Here is a 20,954-nt window from a genome sequence, read left to right on the forward strand (position 1 = left end):
AATACTATACTGAGAAGATGACGATGATGACGATGATGATGATGACGATGATGACTATTATTATTAATAATATATTTCAATTTACACAGTCTTCTTACATTTACTTTTTCCTCCACCTTCTGTATAAAGACGGGATAGACACCCCCGTATCCGTCAGCGCCCCCCCCCAATGATCGTATCGTATGTACAGGCCAGTAAAATGCCACCGGTTTTCCGGTACCAGGAATTTACGAAGCTCCTTTGCTCGGCCCAAAAAACCCAGCGGAAATAACTATACGAGCTGCATGTAGAAATATACATTATTTACGAAGGTTTATACAGCTACAGCCAGGCCTTTTACCCCCTCGGAGCATGACAATGTGAACGCCAGCCTAACGCCCCCTCCCTCTCTGCATTTGTAAACACGGGAATTAATCGGGGTAGGAAGGCGGCTCGGGGGGGGGGGGCAACATACTTTTTAATTACATTTTTTTTTTTAATCTTGCTACAGGTAATTTTGCATAAGATCCCCCTTAAAAGAATCTGATTTCTTATCCATCAACGGCAACCGTGTTAATATAAGATAATGACCGGCAAATTACGGGGGGGGGGCTGAATATTTAGCCGTCCGGTAAGCATCATCATCATCATCATCATCATACGCTGTGCTGTCTATAAATAGGCAGCTGCAGGTTTTCTACGTGTGACGCCGGGACCGCTCTGTACATACATGTATATTGTTACAAATGACGACGATGGGCATAGTCTACACGGATTATTGTATCTATGCTATAAAAAGCCCCCGGGCCATACCCAGTAACATGTATTTTCTCTCTAGTGTTTGATCCATGCACCTGATTCCTCCCACCCCCACCCTACGAGGATGCCCTGAACGCGATCTCGGCCCCCGGGTTATTTAGATCCGTGTATGGATAGAACACACCTGCATCAGTCCAGCTGGTGATCCCGGGTTAAACGATCCCCCCTCGTTCAGGTTGTAGTGGGATCCATCTATCTCATTAAAGAGGTGATGGTGGCTGGATCCTCCTCCCAGCTCTGCTGTATGTGTGGGGCTAGGAGGCAGGATCAGCCGTCCCTCCCGTCGCAGGGCTGCTGATCTGACGTCAGGCTGTCTGCATTGTGGGTAGAGAGGATACAGCTGAATCACCCTCAGCATCTCTCTCTCTACCATTGGCTTGCAGTGCAGGAGATCTCTCGGCCACCTTATGAGTCGGATACTCCCTCGGGGGGCCACACAAGTCTCTTGTTCACTTATTTATAGCCTCAGACGACCAGATCTATAAAATGAAATCTGTGGTGATCTTTTTTTTAATGCTTTATTTATAGGATTCCATACAGCACTACAGAATATGATGGCGCTATATAAAACAATAAATAATAATAATATAATAATAATAAGCAGGAAGGATACAATGTATCTGATGGGGTGAAAAAAGAAATGTATCCATAAAAAAGGAACAACGGTATCTCTGATGTATTTAAGGATTGTATCCATTTAAAGAATTCAGCTGCTTGGGGGGGGGGGTAGTAATTCTTTAGTTACAAACATTTGGGGGCATTAAAATATAAAAAAAAATGTATATTTTATCTTTATCTTTCACTGTGTTTGTGATCTTGTGTTTTCATGCACCATGTTATTTGGGAACAGGGCTTTTACAGTCGGGTGCCCTCGGGGGGATTATTAAAGGGTAGGGGGAGGTTTGTGGGGGTAAATAAGCTTGGGAGAAGAAGAAATGACCCCCTGGGCGGGTGGTGGCACCCCGGAATCACGTAATAAATCCTGGGGGTTGCTGCACTCTTGGATGTAGGTTACCTTAGTGGCAATAAAGTCCATGTATTATAATAAGGGGGTATTTAGTGTTTAATAGGGACTGGCATCCCATAGTGTTCGAGGCAGTTGGCATGGACGATGATTCCTATCAGGCTTAGTCAGTCTGTTATAGCGACGACAATCCCCATCATGCACCGACTGGGAGTCTGTAGGAAGGGCCGCACTATTACGCCTGCGCACTGCTGCCCGGATAAGGCTAATATCCCCCTCCCCCATAGACAATAATAGTGGATGCCCATGTAAAGAGGCTAATCGGGCACACGCGTGTTCCAGTGGAGTTGGCCATGTTGTGGCGTGACATTAAGTGACTATTAAAGGGACAGTGCGGGCGTCCCGTATGACAGCGGCGAGGTCCCTGTAAATTTCCCTCATGGCTATTTTTCCGTCCCACTGGCTGTTCTCCTGGATTTACCAACATTTGCATTATCTTTAGGTTGATGTTTCTGCTCCATTATTAACCCTTTGCTTTAGAGGCGTGCGTGATGCGTTACACACACGGTGCTAACCCCCCCTCCCCCGTGCTTGCTTCCCTGGACATGCGCAGCTCTCGGAGCTCCCGAGCGAAAACTTCTGGTGAAAACCACCGATTTGTGAACAATTTGCATTTTCTGTACATTCTATTTTAAGATCGTTAAAAGGTTTATTGGGGATCTGATCGCAATCATTCTCTATACAGAATAATCCCAAACTTTATTGGCCCCTAATCACAGATTACCCTAAAATACAACAATTTTATAAGCAGGGGACACCAGACCCAGGCTGGCCAACCGGCACCCGGGTGGGCCGCTGCAGCATGTGGCCACTGGCTGGATATGCCCGGGGGCACACTATACGATAGGAAAGTTTTAAGGTGCGAGGGCCGCCTTGTGATCGTTACCCCGGCCCCGGGTGATACAGCATTATTAACAGCCCCTCTGATCACTTGCCCTGTATGGGGTTTCCAGGATTTTCCAGGATAATGTTTTTATACACATTATCGGGGCTTTTAGGGCTATAGAACCCTGCAATACCCTCACACCCAGCAAACATTCCAAGCTCATAGAAATGAGGAGCACCTGGGGAGGAAAAAGAGGGACATCAGGGATTTGAGGTCCCAAAGAGGGACAATTGGGTGGGGGGGCATCTTGCATTACACCCCAAAGGTTGTATAGAGAAGGATGCAATATTTCAAGTGATAACCTGATTTTTAACAATATTAAAATATTAATAATTTCTCACATTTTGATAAATCAAATTGTGAAATTAATTATAAAATAATATATATATTTTATGTATAATAATAGCCAAAACCTCTCTCCTTTTTGTGAATATGCTCTATCAGAGCAGTGAATGTATGAAACATACTATATATATTTGAAAGGCATCACAGCGCATCTAGCAGGGAGGCAGCAATCTGCCTGCAACTCCCATCATGCACAGCCAAGGAGAGCTGGGATGGAGCGCACAGCAGCTGGAGTGCCACAGGCCGCCCACCCCCGTTAGATAAGCGGGTGCACCCCGTGCGCACCCCACGAGCCGGCACGATTATCCACGTGTTTCGGGATACCGGGTGGCCGCATCCCGGGGAGGGGCCTGTGGGTGGAGCCAGAGCGCCATATTGGGGAGACTCCCTGGAGTGTTAACGTGACATGCGGGTGTAGGCGGGGTTTACGGCACTGCTGGGCAGGTTTAAACTTGTTCGGGGCGTGGCTAAAGGTTTGGTGTTTAGCGTGGGCTGATCGGTGATTGTGGTAAGAGACGGACTGCTCTGGTATTGTGTATGTGTGTATGTGTGTATGTATGATGGGATAGAGTTAGATTGTGCAGGTTACACACTGACACGTCGTGGCTGTTTGTGATCTGTTCTAAGTGGTTGTGTTATTGTGTAGGTTGTATACTGCTGTGTGTAATGATTGTGACCCCGGGTCTGTGTGTCTTTCAGGTACCCCGCAGGAGACGCCATGCCTGTCCCGGCTGAGAGAGGTAACACGACCTCCCTAATGTTTTTTTTGTTTGTTTGTTTTTTATATATATTTTTTTTTTTAAATACGCCAGTCACGTGATACTAGCTCAGTCATATGACCTGGTTTAAATCTCCAGGAATCATGTGACCAGTGGGGCGCTTCCTGGTTGATCGCTGAGTTAGCTGTTTAAATGCCTTTAGGGTCATTATTTGTGTCTCTTTAGGGCAGACTCGGGACTCTCCTGCAGTTACTGACATTCAGAAATGCGTCTCACCGTACAATATGTGATAGATGTCAATCATTCCATACTGAATTAAATGTGTATTAAAATGTCAAATCACTCCTGAAGGAGAGACCTCTGAGGTCCTGAAAGCTTATTTATCTTTTGCATCATTTTGTCCCAGTAAAAGGTTTTAATAAACAAAGCGGTAGTTTCTGATCTTTTATTGGGGTGATTTGGGGTGAATATCTTGTAGGCGGTGATTGTGAGATTTAACACAATGAATCTTTTCAGTAGGTGTTTTCATAACATTTTTCTCCTCTGCACACTGGAGTCTGAGTAAACCTTGTGGCTTTTATTTCATACCGCCTCACTTTCCTTTCTCAGGAGAGCCAGTCCTACTTTGAGAGGGCAATCCTTGATGCCCCTCTTTCCGCCCCCTGATGCCCTTCTTTACAGCCCTAAAAGCCGCCAATAACGCTTATAAAACCAGCTGGCTTTGTGTAAATTAAATTATGGAGGCAAAATGCACTATTATACTTAAAAATACTTTAATTACATCAATAGGTCACAAAGTCTTCTACAGAGCCATAATAAAGCCCCGCCTCTAGCCACACCTCTAACTGCATCCCCTAAACCAAAATCATCCCCCCTTTGGCCATTTGAAATGTTGAGAGGTAGGTAACTGTGGCCCCTGATGTAACGGCCCCTGCTTGCAAAATGTGAATTGATTTAACTGCCCCTTTTAGTTATGAAAGTGTTAAATTTATCACGGTAGGTGGGCAGCACCTTTCAATAAGGTCGCAGTTGGCCAGAGAAGAGCCCCCGTAGACTATTTATACCCCCGCATTATTCTTTACCCCGTTTCACGGGGTTAAATAGCCGGTTAGTTATCCCAGAGCTGATTGGATCTCTTTGTTTTTGCCCCATCAGCGTATTACCGGTTTCTGGTGCTTTTCTTTAACTGCCTGCTGACGTTCGGCTCTTACTTCTGCTTCGATATTCCCAGCGTTCTGCAGGAGCAGTTCCAGGGGGTGAGTATTCCCGGTCCGTTCGGTATATCTACGAAATGGGGGGGGGGGGGGCTCTGTGATATATACTGTGTACCTATCATGGACAAAGGTGTAGAAGACGGGACCCCCCAGCATGATCTGTAACCTGTCTACAGAGCCATAGTTATAGAAATATAGAACCTTTCGCCCATCTAGTCTGCCCTTTTTTCCTGATTTAAGGGCTTTAAACCCCGTATCAGTCTTCGGTCAGGTCCTTATAGTGAGGAACGCTTTATGTCTATCCCATGCCTCTTTAAATTTCCTCTGTATAAGCCTCCACCACTTCTGCTGGTCGACTGTTCCATTTATCCACGACCTTGCTAAAGTGGAAACCACTCGCCATTTTTGTATCTCCCTTTCCCTGTATTGGCTCTGCCGGTTTATTGTTTCTGATGATTAACACGGAGGGGGGGGGTTTATCATCCTCTTTCCGAATTCGTCTTGCCTGTCGGTAGAGGGTAACCTTCTTTTGGTTTCTCGCCCATCAACAGAACCTGACCTGTAGCAATGGAAGCCACCCCGATGAGACGCACGTTAACGGCAGCACGGACTGCGTGGAGGGTCTCGGCATGAGCCCGGAGCAGTACAATTTGCTGTACGCCATCTACGCCTGGACGTGAGTATATAGGAGGGCGCGCGGCCGGGTCACGTGATCGCCACCAGACCCGCAGATGTGATTCATTCGCTCTCCTTGTTTGATGGAACTCCGTGGAAAGAGGTTCTGTGGATGTATCCCACCCATGTTGGTCTTACCCCTCGCTACGTCGTGTTGTCGACATGTTGACTTCACCAATGCTGTCTGTGTTCTTCTTCCCCAGGAACGCCCTGGTGGTGATAATGGCCGGCTTCCTGATCGATAAACTCGGGAACAGATGTAAGCGAAAGCTGAAGCTACCAGGATATTAAAAAGAAAAACAAATATTAAAAAGTAACATTAATGAAGCTGCTTCACTTAGACGCGTAATAAATGGTACGATCCCCACGGTAGAAGACGGCGGCTCGGCGGGGAATTTGCATCTTCAGAGGAAATAAAACTTTGGTGATATTTTATTAGCAAAGCTTAAAAAAAAATCCGATATATATGGGTTTCGTGACTATAGTATTCAAGTCATTTTAGAGCAACTCTTCTCCCTAAAATTGCTACTTACAGAAATGTATATTATTGTTTTACGTCACTCCCTAGCTTCCTAACATTTTCTTCCTCCTTTTCCAGTTGGTCTGTTCCTCTTTTCATTCTTGACCCTCCTGGGCTCGTCCATTTTTGCGCTGGGATCCCACTTCAAAGGGACGCCGTATCTCCTGCCTCTTATGCTGACCGGACGTCTGTTATTCGGCTCTGGAAACGGCTCCCTGACAAGTAAGAGACCTTAAACGCGCGTGGATGACTTCCGGCTGTCATGGAAGTACAGAGAAAGAATGTAACAAAATCGTGATGGCGGCATAAGTTCCACAAAGTTATTTTGTGGTTATTTCCTGGCCCCCCCTCATTTCTTTGATCTGCTCTGATACTGTTGCAGTCGTACAGAACCGGATCACAGCCTTCTGGTTTAAAGGCAAGGAGTTGGCGCTGGCGTTCGGTCTGACCCTCTCTTTCTCTCGGCTCGGCAGCGTCTTGAACTTCTTCCTGACGCAACGGTTTGAGAGTAATTATGGAATCCAGTGGACGCTGTGGGGAGGTAAGTCTTGGTTACTGGTTTCTTTTTCCATGACCTTCTAAGAGGTCTTCATCCATGAGAAAGGTTGTCAATGTTCTTGTCGGCATATAATCTCTCACACTCGGTTTGGAAATGCCTTTTTTTTTTTTGCTTTGTGTTAAGTGCTCTTCCATTGGAAATCGTTCCCAAACCATTGTGTATAAATTGTCAGCGTTGACATCATGAAGATGTTGATGGACTTCTCCTCTTGCCCAGGCACCTTGCTTTGCGTACTGGGCTTTCTCTCCGCCATTACGGTCAGCGGGCTGGATAAGATGGGAATGAAACAGTTGGGTTTGGATGGAACCATCCAGGAAGAGTCTAAGAAAGTGGTGAGTAGATGAGGCTAGACTTCGGGCTTTTTTTATTTAGCTTCTCGTCTGGGTCTTGGTGGGCCTGGACATGATGTGGTCTGGCTGAATTTACCAGAATCTTTTTCAGCAATATTAACCCCATGATGATTCTTGAGCACTGGCTTATGCAGCCTAGAAAGATCGCTTTAAAGACCTTTTTTGTTCTTAAAAATATGGCTGATTTAATAATCAATACATTTTCCTGTCTCTCTGTTCCTATAGCGAGTACAAGATATACGGCGCTTACCCCTGCGCTACTGGCTGCTGGTACTCACCATCATGTTCTTCTACAATGGGGTCTTCCCCTTTGTGGCAGATGCCAGGTAAATAGGTTTTCCGTATTATATTAATGTTACGGGGGGGGGGGTTAGGTATTGGCACACTATCTGTGGGCACTTCTTGCCATCTTTCTTCTGGGTTCCGGATACATATGGCTTATGGCTGTACAGAATGCTTCGTATTACTAATCATGGGTTGTGTTTCTATGGACCGGATACGTCTATTTTCCGAAAATTGTGCAAACTGTCAGAAGTAACGCTTTGTGATAATTCTTATCTTTTTCTAGTAAATTCATCCAGGATAAATACGAGGGTTATGACCAGCAGACGGCCGCGTACATTGCCGGGGCGGTCTATGACAGCTCGTTGGTTCTATCTGCAGCCGTCGGAATATTAATTGTAAGTAAACTTACCATTTCTTAGTAACCGTACTAACCGATCTCATCTAATCCCATATTTATATAATTTTTCAATAGTATAAAAAAAAAAATGTACCGGGAGAAAATTAGTACACAGAACCTGGGCCCACTTCGTTTGTTGAGGATAGTCACGTGCCGTTTGTTTCTCGCAGGACTATGTTGGACTGAGAGGGGTGCTGGCCGTCCTCTGCGCTGTCCTGACGCTTCCTGTATTTGCCCTCCTGGCTTTTACCTTCGTCCCTCCGCTGGTGTCCACGCTGTGGCTCGGAGTCACGTACTCCTTCGCTGCGGTAAAGTATAAATTTGCTTTGGGTTCGGTGGCGAGCTTTAGAGGAAACATCAGTCTGTCTAACCTGTTTCAGAAGGTTCTGCAATCTGCACCATGTTAGCCCCTTTGCACTCAAACCAGCGGACAATATACACTGGAATAGCTATAGAAAATTATTAATAAAATGCTTTTTTCGGTTCACAGGCAAGCATGTGGCCCTCTATTCCCCTCGTGGTCCCCCAAGCCACGTTGGGGACGGCTATGGGACTTGCAACCTCTGTGCAAATGATCGGGATTGGAATTTCAAACCTAATCGTCGGCAGGATCCTCGGTACTAAATCCAGGTGAGAGTCCATTAGGCAGGACCCCCCTCCGAGAATGCTGCCAGTGGGAATAACAAAGGCTGGGTGGGCTGTATGGATTCAGGGGGGCAGCAGTGGATGGGCTTCCAGCCCTTTTCCCCCTGTAATAGAGAAGTGTTGGGTATGGAGTCTTTCCTGTAGGTTGGTTGGTAAAAGTTAGCATTATATTCTGAATTTATTCCATGGGTGAAGCCATCATCCAGACTTGCCATAGGATAAAAAGTTTTCTCTTTATACAGCGAGGCGAAGATCCCCTTGTGGCGCTGGCAGCAGATGATGATCTTCATGCTGGCAAACACTGTCGCCTGTATCGGAACCTCCGTGACCATGAATATAGTGGATAAGAAACAGGTAATTCGAAACACCTCGGCTTGGGAGACCGGTCTGGTCCTACCGGTGCTGTTAATTCTGGGTTCTATCATAATGGGAGAGTGCTCTTCCTAAATCATGGATGGCTCCTGGGTATATTTTAACCAAGTCCTTCTATCTTTCTTCTACCGCTTGCCTGTAGGGAGGAACACTAAACAGAACCAGCAAACGGAGGCCAGCACCAGAACCCAGCGAAGAATCAGACAGGACTCCCATACTAAATGAGGACGACGGGCAGATAAATTAGTGTGTAACACGCTGCGGCGGATGTCAATCTCTTTAACAATGTGTGATACGGGTTATACCTCAAACAGTTCTCCGGTGGCCCTACTAACACTATCTCCAGTAAAGGGGAGGGGGGGGGGTCGCCTTTTGCTACGTTGACACAGACCGATGACTGGTTTTACATTTTAAAAGGGAAAGGTCTGCAGCTTCTAGTTATTAAAAAAAAAAAAAAACTTTTTAAACAAAAGCTATATAGACATAAAAGCCACAACCTTGTTAAATACATTTATGCAGCTGCAACACTTTATTCTTTCTTTATATGTTTTGAGACACAGAAGCTTCTTGTGCTGCATCGACACAAACTTACAACGGCAGCTTGGTATAAATCGCACCAGAAAGCAAAAAAATTATTTACTCCGGTCCTCGGAACCGGGTATTTTACCATCGATGGTCCAAGTAATTGGGACAGTTAAGGTTAAAGTGATTCTCTTGCGTTGTTTAAGTGCGATGTTCTTGCGCTTCGAGGCGTTATCGAGGAGTAGATGTGTCAGATTAGAAATTAAATGAAAAACTGGCAGCGCCAAAAAGGGAAAACTCGCAGCTACAAGTACTTTAAATGTATCGTCTTCCATAACCCTCTGAAGTGTGGCAGGTGACCCCTCCTTTAAAATTTTTGTATACAATTTCTGAAGGGTTTCAACCCTTCGAAGGACGAACTTACCTGATAGTGTTTTTATACAACTGCTTTAGAATAAATGAATCAAAAGGGTATTCTGTACATCTTTTTCCGTTGCCAAAGAAGGTTAAAGCAGACTTTTCTATATCCTATATTGGATAGTTCAGCGCATAAAGGTTTAGAGCGTCACCCCTCTCGGTTCAACTCCCACAGAAAAGACAAGTAAAGTCATTAACAAAATACATTGTTTATTAAGAGATGTATTACGGTAACAGTAGAAATGGCATCCGTTTGGTAAATGTATAAAGGGGACAATGCCAGCTGCTACATAACACGGAGAAAATCTGTACATTACGTATAGAAAACAAAAACACGTCAAGATGATGGGTTTAAGGCTCCAAATGGTCACAGCTCTGCGCCTGTGCATCTTATATTCAGAATTTTCTACTACAATCAGGTCCCAAATGGCACAGCAGAGGCTAGTAAGATCTGTACGGCTAAGCAGTGGGGTATTTATGGATGTGTCCTGCCCTGGGTCTCTTCCGCAACGTTGCATTCTGCCTCGATGCCTCAGAATTATAGCTATGATGGAGGCCATACTGGTCACTCCGACTTACTGGGGCAGTTTCAAGAGATCTGCCCCTGGTAATGAAGGAAGGAGGCAGATCTCTATGACATACCACCCCAGGTCTAGTCAGCCTAAGTGATCTGCTGATAAAGACGAAACGCGCAGGCTTCCTTGGCAAAGAAAATATACACGATAGGTACAATGTTCATTCTTTATTAAACCCGTTACATATGCTATACTAATAACATTGTGCCAAATCTTTATTTAAAGTTAATTTAATTAATTAATGTACGTCAGATACATGATTTCAGCACCTAAAATGAGGCTATAATTTACTCCATACATAGTTTTTTGTTTTTGTTTTTTTTAAAGTGAGATATTTCATTAGCCCTCCTTAAACTGTAATCTATATAAGAGGACAGGAAACTATGTAACCAACATTCCAGATCTTCAAAGGCACTGGGGCAAGGCTCACATGATTAGCTTTGGCTTAGACACAAAAGTAGCCATGCCAGAAAAACGGGCTTGTGAAGCCATGTTACAATGCTGGTGTATACATGTTACGCCATGGTTTACCTGCACGGATACCCGTCTTCTGAGGACCAGGTATGGTCAGCGGGACACCCCTCTGGTATCATTTGGGCCAAAGCACTTAGCAGAGAAGAGTACTTCATAGGGAATGTCCACGTGCCATTTATTTTATCAATCGCGGTGAAAACTTTTCGATAAGCCACATTTGTTGAAACAGAAGAGGATGATATGTATTTATTTCATGACGGGGCCAAAGGAAACCGAAAATATACAAAATGATTACTCAACAAAGGGGACTACCATGCAATCCATCAGATTCTACTCTTTAAAGAGATAAAAGACACACACAATCAGCTCCAGGAGGCAGTAGCCAAAGTCTTTTGGACACCTGGCATAAAAGGTGGCTTCTAATGTAGTACCTGTTAAGTGCCAAAGATGTCAGCAATCCACCGAAATAGGTTAAATTAACCCAAAAAGTACTACAGGCTTCTAATCAAATTCCAGTTTCTAAAAAGCAGGACGGTACTTATAATTCTTCCGTGCTTTTAAATGGGAAATACCATACAATTTCACTTTTTTTGCATGATGTGTCAATTACCTGAATTATTTTTAAGTCATCATTGGACAAGAAACAAACACCAAAAAGAATTTTACCATAAAGGTATTTGCAAGACGCAAGAACACACAGGGCGGCTTGTGGCTTTAAATCATCTGGTAGCAAATGGGACCACATTCTTCGTTTTAGTGGAAATGAAGGTCCAATAAAACACTACTTTCCAAAGTTTGACATTTTTCCAGTTGTTTGCGTACTGTTATCCATCATAACATCACCCCGATAAACTCTATAGCGGCTAATAGAAGGTGACGCTGGATTTGCCTCCTGGAGGGTTCAAGACTCTGTTGTGAGACCGAGGCCTTGGACCTAAGTGGGGTTCATGGGCGGCGAGCGCTGGATCGGGTGCTGGAGGTTTTACCTCCTTGGGGGCCGGAGGCTTCTCTTCCTTGGGTGCAGGAGCAGGGGGGGCGGCTTTCACTGTAGGAGGTTAATGGAGGTTTAGCAACGCGGAATGGGAAGAACATGTAAATGCGTTTAACACTAGTAATGCTGTAAAGATTACTGCTGAGGGGTAACTGCAATAATATAAAGATCAGCTAGAGGTTTGGGTTTATTATTGAAAACCCTAAATTATAGCAGCTAAAAACAAGACAGCTAGTAAACTGACCTGATGCTAAATTTCAACTCAAACACTAAATAAATGCGTCACGAATGCAGTATAAGAAGAAGAAAAAGCATAACTGAGGGGAAAAATACTAGGGTACTGGTGAAAATTCACGAGGGCCCTCCTCACCTGTTGTCTCTATAAGTCAATTTGTTATGTTACATACTACTTGTTTTGTCCTGTCCACCCATAGTACAGCGCTACAGAGTTTGATGGCGCTATATAAAAATAATGATAATAATAGAGTTGAGTGCCACATGTGGCTGGGAGAGGATCTTGGGAGTTGTAGTGCATCAGTGACTGCTAGTTTTAAAATAGTGCGCCACAAAAGCGGCGTGAGAGGTATGAACGTCTTCTCGCACGTACCTGGGGTGTTCTCTTTAACTTCCGGTTCTTTCAGAGTGATGTTATCCTACGGGAAACAAACAGTACAGTGTGAGCGTAATACTCGGGGACTGAACTTACTCACTTCTGGACAGCAGATAAAGTGGCGTTAGGAACCTCTTACAAGGCAATCATATCAAAGCTTGCTGAACACAAGGCAAGACCCCAGCAAAAGAGTCTTGGGGAACTCCGTTTAATATTTCCATCACGTCAGATGTGATTGTATTTTACTAAAGGATTTGGAGTACATAACTATTGTTAGAAACAACCATATCTCTTATTGCTCAGTATTTGGCGCTTCTCTGACATTTTTGTGCTTAAGTAAATTTAAGTGGCTGTCAGTATCACTGCTCTCCTTAGTGGGATGAAAAATATCTGAAGAGAACAGAGTCTGCAACGAACCAGTAATGTCAAATAAACACCAAATGTAACGGTACGTTTGCAGAGTGGTGGCAGACACCTATCTTACAGTAAATGCGATCAGCAATCTGTTCTGTAACACAGAAAGTAACATTTCCCACGTCGGCCATTAAGCCAAGAATGAGATGGTGACCAGCGTGGATACCTTTGGTTTGTTGGGATGTGCTTTGGGGCTGTTTGGAAGCTCTCCGTCCGCAAATATATTGCTGCTCTTCGCAGGCGATGGGTGCGCTCGTTGGGAGATTGGAGCTGCTGGGGTGTCTGCAAAAATGCCGCTTGGCTTGCCACCTGAGGATAGAACAACGCAGTCCTGGTTATTTCATGCAAGAGACTCCAGCGTGGGTACGGAACAAACATCCGAAACTAAAGATCACACAAAGCGTAGATTCAGACTGCCCCAAAGCTACTAGACCAAGTGAGGAATAAGGCATCTTACAACAATAGTATTTGCTCTATGCATTTACTCGACAATTGGTTAACAATTCACAGATCAAACCTTCATGATAAATGTAATATGGAATGGAAATCACACAAGGCAGATGGCAGAACAACAATCTGCAACACACCACACCGAGATAAAACAAAACAAAACACGTTATCTGAATTTATTAAAATGTCCATCATAATAAATACACACGTTGGGAAACAACCAGCATTCCTGCTGGAGGGGTGTTTATTTAGACAGTCGCCTATGATGAGGTCTAACCCACTGTTAGCACATTTTCAACATACTGGTTTAACAAAACTGTGTAAATATTCATGGCCTCAATGTACACATTTGTGCTTGCCCTGGAATTAAGTTTGCATTGGGGCCCTCCACAGACGGCGGGGAGCGAGACCCAGAAGGGCTATGATGAAGGAGGTGGCCAGAAATACGGAGACCGGCGGGTATTTTAATCCTCATTACAAGAGTTAAAGTGTCTATGTGCGCTACGGCAGCCAACCTTAACATTCCATGCCAGGCAGGCAGCGACACGGCTTCCAGAGTAAAAGATAAATGCTTATTGTGGAAATCCAAGTGAAGGGAGAGATGGCATCAGGTAGAGAGGCAGGCCTGGTGTGTTATGATCTGTGCAATGTGTATAAAAAGGGCCGGGAATCCCATTGAGAACATAAACTAGCAGATGGACACATTATCCCTGCTCATTCTAAGAAGAGTCTAAGGGGTGTCTAAAAACAAAACATGATGGTGTATGGGAAAAAGCCATTTCCATCAGTACAACAGGGACAAAAAAACGTGTGTGCGTGTAATATATATATATATATCATGTGAATGCCATGGCCTGAAATGGTTGTGTCAGACTAAACCAAATAAGACATCTATACGTGCACACATCAGTTTAAAGAGATGAAACCACATTCATTAACTAAACAGACCTTGTTTTCTGTGTCTGTTACTAAGTATAATACTTTTGGACTTTAGAAGCTGGAATCTTTGCCAAAAGGTAACAGAACGTCCATATCTGTTTATTTTCGGCCCAGTGTGATCTCATACTCTGCTACATAACCCCTTCCCGTCCTTCTGCTGCCAGCTCAGCGCAGGCTCTAGCCGACCGCAAACCTCCGTCTCCTCGGTCACCAGGAAAACTCAAAACCCTCATACTGCGAGACTCCAAGGATCAGCTGAAGGGCTGGCCGTAAAGTAACGCTCCTCACCAAGCGTTTATAAAGCACTAAAAGGATCAACTCCTGCTGCGCAGCCGGGATAAACCCAGACACGGATCCCACGCTGAAACAGTCAGGCGGTGCGAGGAGCTGAGAGAGCTGGAAAGAATTAAGACTAAACTGTGACCGTTCTGTTAAGAGACTCACAACTGCTGTGAATTACAGCTTCTTGTGATGGTTGTATGTTCTTTCCGTGTTATCCGTCCCTGCTTTCACTACAACGTGTCAGCCTCCATGTATAAGGCGGCAGCTGTCAGACATCCACGTGAACTTTCAGGACTACAAAAGTCCCCTGTTGTATGCAATAAGACGGCATAGAACAGCCAAAGCCACCTGTGTTAGCCTATTATGTCCCCAATGAGTTACAAAGCAATCACAGTTCTTGAAATAAGAATATGATATTATACACGGTACTAACCCGGAGGATTAGATCTCTTTGGCGCATTTTGAGGCTCTGCTGGGGTCCCAAAGATGTTGGAGGTCATTCGGTGTGACCTGGTTGGAGCGGCGCTTTCCTCTGGGCCACCAAAGATGCAGCTTGAACCTCCTCCAGGGGGCTTCAGCACCCTAAAAAGGGAAAGAAAAATAGAAAAAAAAAAAAAAAAAAAGTAATTAACATTAGAAATGTGTATACACAATTACCTTAGCAGCATTTATACGCCTTAAATGATCTAATTTTTTTTTTTTAAATTAAAGTCTGGCACTGTAAGGGTTAAGTGTTACGCAGCCAGGTCCGTGCGTGGATAGGCAGCTCAGCAGATAAAGCACTTTCTGGGCGACTGCATGTTGGCAGTTATGTCAGAATCTAAAAGCACCAATAGATATTAAAAGCAAACGGCTATATTGAATATCTGTCTGCCAAAGCAGGGCAGATGATAATCGGGAGGGGGGGGTGGGGGAAGAGGGTATAATAAGCAACATAAGAAAATAAAAGGGGGTAATTATAAACGTAGCATTTATGACCAGTGCTGGGAAAACTTTGCCTGTAAAACCGGTAATAAGATCTCATTGTAAAACCGGGAAGCCGTTCACAGGCCCCATAGGCTGCTGCATGCGCGTAAATATGTTTTTAAACGCCCAGATGACTACATACTACACTTTAGGAACCACACGTAACACGGGACTCGTTTGTCAGCCAGCAGCACGGGACCAGCTTAATCTCTTCTGCAGTCGGGCAGTAAAAATAAAACAGGTTTTAATGTGAAATCCGCATACCAGGAGAGGAGGTAACAGAGCCGGGCGATTTTAGAAGCCTGCTAACAATGGCTAATCGATCACGAGCGGAGAAAGACTACAGTTTTAGGGTTTCAATGCAGAGCCGATATTCCGCCCCGGCTTGTGCGGGAAACACGCAGGGAAAGAAATGGGGTTTTGTGGTTAACGTTAGAAGCATAAAGACAACGTTTATAAACCCCTAAATATAATGAACATTTATATACTCGCCCTGGATGTTATATCGTGGACACTACGATGTGGGGTTTATTCACTGAATGAAGAGCTGGGTTTCTGAACTTCACTACGCATTATAGAAAGGTCAAACCCCAGTGAGTTATGTGGGAAGAGCTTGGCTGGCCTTGTATAATGCATAGTTAAATTAGCAATCTCTCCTCAGCTCCTCCGAAGTCTTGTCACCTATTGAATTATACATTACACAGGGCCAGATCAGTCTGCCAGCCCTTCATGGCGACAATCTGAAACCACAACTCCTGTCAATTTTTCCAATTGACTCCCTGTTTAGCACGTCAGGACGGGTCTCCATACATTAACCCCGTGTGTATGCAGGTTTTCAGTAAGATGGGAACGTTTGGGGTTTTTTGGAATTTAGTTTGACGGGTATTGCGTGTCCGGTTATATTATACACCCAGTTATTCTTGTTCGTTTCCTCATCGAGGCGACTGGATACCGTCCCGTTGTTTAAATCATGTTTTGCTTCTATGACAACAAAATATCGTGGTGAACATCACCAGCCCGGCTAGCACTTTCACATCGGTTATTTTGTTTCCAGCAGGCAGGAACGTTGTGCTTCCGTACGGGGTTATCACAATACTCAAAGATACAGGAAACATTATGAAAGCCACAGCCAGATATACATTTATGTTAAACAATACCCCCAAAATAAAAACTACCGCCACACAATGCCGACATTTCCCAAAGAATCAACAGCAGACAGATGCAGCGCAGGAGCAGGAAACATCTCGGATGTCTGTCTTCCTGATGCTCAAAAAGCTGTCCCAAACCCCCTCCATAATTAATAACACAAGCGTGCCGATCCGGCTTGGAAACGGCTCTGTAACCACAGCCTGAGCATTGGAAATAACGCCGCAGTCTCCGATCCGCGACTCGAAGGCCTGGGAGCTCGGTGGCCCTCTCGTGAATCGCGGCAGACGGTAGCTATGAGAGGCTTTTCCGTAGGTCATGTAGGGTTACCGCCACAGACAGCTCGAGACTCTAAAGAATGGAACAGGAACTCATGCATGTATATAATGAAGTTAAACAGTCTGGTCTTAAGAGGAGCGACTATATCCTAATAGTAACGGACAAAAAAAAAAAAAAGACAAGATCGTACAAAAACATCCAATTCCTAAGCTAGCACCACCCCTCGAGACCCTTTGTAAGCGCGCGTAGTCGACCGCGCCCTGATGTCTCCTGCCGAGACTCATTAAGAAACCCAACGCTCAGACCCCGTGAAGCGTAAAGTCTTTTTCACGCACAAAAGCCACGAGCAGATCAGGCCCAGGTATTGTTCTGTCAGATTCCAGACTCATTACAGGCGCAGGGTAAATGAGAGCCGCAGAGAGTCCCGGTAACCAAAGGGACAGCGACACAAACAACAAAAAGGGCCATTCAATGAGTTTAAGGACGGTGAGTATTATATTTATGATACGAAAGCGAAGAGTGGCCGCTTATCATCGAGTCCCCATCGCAATAATATTTAGGAGTGTTGTTTATTGCCAGGCAAGAATAAATGTGAGCAAAAGTGTTTAAAAAATGGCAATAGCTCCTTGGATTGATTTAAAAGGACTCTCCACCCACCATGTGCCCTTTAATTATTTCAGTTTCCCCTATAAATGCACGCGGAATCCCCCCATATGGATTTGCCCCTGTACCCCGCCCCAGCTATTTGCCAGGCAGAAGCTTCAGCCCAAGATATCGTGTAACACACATGAAATACTTACCCCCAGTCTGCTCCAGCACCGGCTCGGTGACCCCCCACGCACATCAAGCCCATGCTACAGGCTGCTAAAAGCAGACAAAATGTTGCGTATCTAACGTCGGATCACAGGCGGGGTAAAGAGCTGCAGCTTCTCCCTAAGGAAAGTTTTATTTTACTGCAGCTTTGAAGAGTGCATTTAAGGGCGTTTTGGGACACTAGAGAGAAAAAAAGAAAAAAAAAAAAAAAAGTGTGGCGCCTTAATGAAAAACAAAGACATGGCATTTAAGAGACTGGACTGATATCTCACTATTGTGCTCCGTGACATATGGCGCGAGTTAAGAGAATCCAGCAGCCGAAACGGACAGCATAACGTCAATAATTCTTCTTAGCGGGAGCTGCCGCGGAACATCTGGATCGCAACGCGCGGCTTGTTACTGGTTCAGAGCGTACGGCCACATCCGCCTCCCAGCAGTGACAGAACGCTCAACAAGGACAAGATTCCCATAATCAGATTGCATCAGCTAAGGAGCCGAGCCGAGCCAAGCATACCCCGGAAATCGGGAATCTTTACAGCACCTATAGAAACCCATTATCTTGAAATATACATCTCTCAATGTGATATACCAGGTATTATCCACATATACGGAAGGATACACAAGGAAGCGAGTATAAAGAAAGCGGATACTGTCTGCAACATTTTTAGATGACTTTGTAAGAATTGAATTGTGCGGCATTATATCCCGAGGCACTATCTGTGCTCAGCGCAAGCTCCAACAAGGGCTCCTTTATGTCCGTGTGTATTAACCTCTTACAAACACTTACTTAGGCACATGTGGCGGCTCAGAAGCCCTGGGTTAAGGCATCTCTATGTCGGATGGGCCAGTTCACATGTTTTAGTCCTCACAGCGAGACTGCTGAACATCACTTTTTGTTGATAAACCTACCGAGTTTCTTGAAGAGTAGTTTAATCCCCGGCAAAGGCGAGAGGGGTAACGCAGACACTCCTTGTAGTATAAACACTCATGCAATCTCTTAGTGTTTAAAAGCTGGTAACCTGACCCCTCTCCACATAAAGCTGTCAGGGTGATCTATGTTAAGCGTCCCGTTCCCAAACACTGGGTTTTAAAGTAACCATCGGCCTACCTAGTCGCAGATCCTTATACAAAAGACCACCTTGGTCACCCAGGGTGAGGCGTTTATAACACATTCTATGTAGGAGCCACGTAGCGTTAGCACCCAGGGGTGTAGGTGGTTGGATAGATGTAGGGTATGTAGAGATGTAGAACCTGTTGGGTTTTCAGGCAGGAGGGGTCCTGGAGGACTACTTTAGGCACACAGACGTCCCGCTGGACACCAAATCTACACGCCAGCCTTTACCTGGAAACATACATATCTTATAAGTCACTACATGCTATTTGTGGCATGGCTCGTTGCGCGTTTAATGCTCTAATTCAAGGTTGCGATTTTAGAGAAGCCCTGGGATAACGAGACGTCGCTATTATTAGATACTAAAAAACACACTGAATAACCATCTCTTCCTACACATCGGGGTCACCCCTGCAGTGCCAAACACAGCTTCTCGTAACCCCTGAAGTGCTTGGCGTATACGTCAGAGGGTTATGCTGGGCGAGTCCGCAGCAATAATTTGTATAATAAATCCATAACGTGAATCTTGTCCATAAACCCTTCCCTCTGACTCAGAGAAATGCCCTTCCCTCGTGTACCGCAGGTGAAGTTCAAACAGCAGCCCACTAGCTAGGATCCGGCTGAGGATGATGCGAGTTACAGGGTTGTCCAAAAGTTCACCTCGGATGCGATTTAATGGCACATCCCTGTTTTTTGCGCAGCAGGCACAGCGGCCGACTACAAAAAAAATGTAGATCTAGAAGCACCGTAGACCTAGACATTTGTCCAGAGTAACATATCGGTGATTTGGGGCAAATACGCTGTAATCATAAAACAGTTAATTGAGCTTCAGCACTAAAGCCGCAGCACACCGATTCCCGTCAAAGGAATTTAAACATGCATGGGATCGGCATACGTCTCCCGAATCTAAGACGAGACCAACAACTGACTCAAGGTTTGAGTCTTTACAGCAAGAAAAACAGGCAGACTCGACGGGGGCCGAATAGGGCCGATCTGCCGGCAGGTTCTACGTTTCTACGGACAGTACCAAAGGCTCATATGATAGGTTGTCAGGGAAGGCCAGCCATGCTGTGCGGCGCCTCACTGCCCGGATGGATCTCTTTGTTCCGCGTCTCATTGTATTCTATTTTCTTTATTATTTAATGAGCCGACGTGGGATAATTTAACACTTTCATGGCCTGGCAGATATCTCCTGTTTTTACCATTTCCCACCAATGCCGTAGCGAACGGCTGATGTTAGGTGTGGTCATGCCAAGCGCTTTCATCCACCTGGACCCGAAAAGGGGGGAAAAAAAAGGGCATTATTGCTGATTTTTGGGACACGTCGCAGCTTTCACGCATCCAGAAGCATCTTAATAACCACGAAGCATCTCCGCAACCTGGAATATGTTTCAGCAGCGACTATACAGGAAGCGTACGCATCGGGATTTAGAACAAAGCCCCGGCGGCGCAGGTTACTCCCTCTGCTGAGCCACGAGCAGACAATCTGCATTCACGGCATTGTGCAAGAACACGCAACCGGCATGTAAAGCACCCTCACAAATTAACCCTTTGCCAGCCAGAAACCACTTCAACATGCCATTCGGGGACAAAAGGGCAAAACTGTCAAACAAATCCAGGGCATCAAGTCCTAACCACGAGAGCTGACAATCTAGTGCAGGTACCTAGGGGTTGGGTAATACAGGCTTTTTTTTTGTCTTCTGTAGCTATTTATATCAGAGTTCTGAGAAGCAAACGCGAATGTATAGTCTATAAAGAAAGAAACACTCAATTCATGCAGAGGGTTAATTCCTAGCCCAGAGAGCTGACAACCTAGTGGTGGCAGGTGGGTGGGGCAAGGTTCTCCTCTCTATGGAAAATATATATGTATATATATATTATATCTTTATACAAGCGCTGGTCACGCCCTCCTCCAGCACACAACGCGCTAATACGTTTCCGGACGGGTCTTGCGGCTCCTGACAGACACACAGCTTCCTCTTGGAGCCGTCTGCTAACTAACGTTCTGACGTTAGAGAAGCCGCTTATCCGACTGGCCCAAACAGTCTTCCCTCACTCCCCTCTTTTCTCGTCTTACCTGGAGCTGGGCTTACTGTCGCTCTCCAGCCCGAGAAATGTATGCGTAGACGTCATGATAGCTCCACACCGACTGACAACAGTGCGGACACCGACTCAC

The 20,954-nt window shown here is 45.2% G+C and overlaps 2 protein-coding genes across 2 annotated transcripts; one reads left to right on the forward strand and one right to left on the reverse strand.

Annotated features, from left to right (window-relative positions):
* The first annotated feature begins 3,771 nt into the window (after positions 1–3,771).
* On the forward strand, positions 3,772–9,036 carry LOC149285872 (lysosomal dipeptide transporter MFSD1-like). Its single transcript, XM_089494960.1, has 13 exons — positions 3,772–3,793; positions 4,928–5,028; positions 5,538–5,662; positions 5,865–5,920; positions 6,260–6,403; positions 6,564–6,722; positions 6,957–7,072; positions 7,316–7,416; positions 7,659–7,770; positions 7,943–8,080; positions 8,263–8,402; positions 8,660–8,771; positions 8,932–9,036. Exons 1-13 carry the CDS (start codon positions 3,772–3,774, stop codon positions 9,034–9,036), a joined length of 1,431 nt encoding a protein of 476 aa, XP_089351086.1.
* A 2,604-nt stretch (positions 9,037–11,640) lies between these two features.
* LOC149285873 (jupiter microtubule associated homolog 2-like) lies at positions 11,641–20,911 on the reverse strand. The gene is made up of 5 exons (XM_089494961.1): positions 20,856–20,911; positions 14,897–15,045; positions 12,959–13,101; positions 12,376–12,421; positions 11,641–11,822 (listed from the first exon to the last, which is right to left on the reverse strand). Exons 1-5 carry the CDS (start codon positions 20,909–20,911, stop codon positions 11,641–11,643), a joined length of 576 nt encoding a protein of 191 aa, XP_089351087.1.
* Positions 20,912–20,954: the final 43 nt, after the last annotated feature.

The sequence above is a fragment of the Sceloporus occidentalis genome, unplaced genomic scaffold (genome assembly GCF_023333645.1).
Source record: "Sceloporus occidentalis isolate IW3139 unplaced genomic scaffold, rSceOcc1.0.p SCAF_76, whole genome shotgun sequence".
Classification (NCBI taxonomy): domain Eukaryota; kingdom Metazoa; phylum Chordata; class Lepidosauria; order Squamata; family Phrynosomatidae; genus Sceloporus; species Sceloporus occidentalis.

Excerpts from the sequence above, each read along its gene's own strand:
- LOC149285872 (XM_089494960.1), top strand. The coding sequence starts at position 3,772 with ATGCCTGTCCCGGCTGAGAGAG. Across the intron at positions 6,723-6,956 it reads CCAGTGGACGCTGTGGGGAG|GCACCTTGCTTTGCGTACTG; the intron begins GTAAGTCTTGGT and ends CCTCTTGCCCAG. Across the intron at positions 7,771-7,942 it reads CAGCCGTCGGAATATTAATT|GACTATGTTGGACTGAGAGG; the intron begins GTAAGTAAACTT and ends TGTTTCTCGCAG.
- LOC149285873 (XM_089494961.1), bottom strand. The coding sequence starts at position 20,911 with ATGACGTCTACGCATACATTTCTCGGGCTGGAGAGCGACAGTAAGCCC. Across the intron at positions 12,422-12,958 it reads CACATCCCAACAAACCAAAG|GATAACATCACTCTGAAAGA; the intron begins GTATCCACGCTG and ends TGTTTCCCGTAG. Across the intron at positions 11,823-12,375 it reads AGTTAAAGAGAACACCCCAG|TGAAAGCCGCCCCCCCTGCT; the intron begins GTACGTGCGAGA and ends AACCTCCTACAG.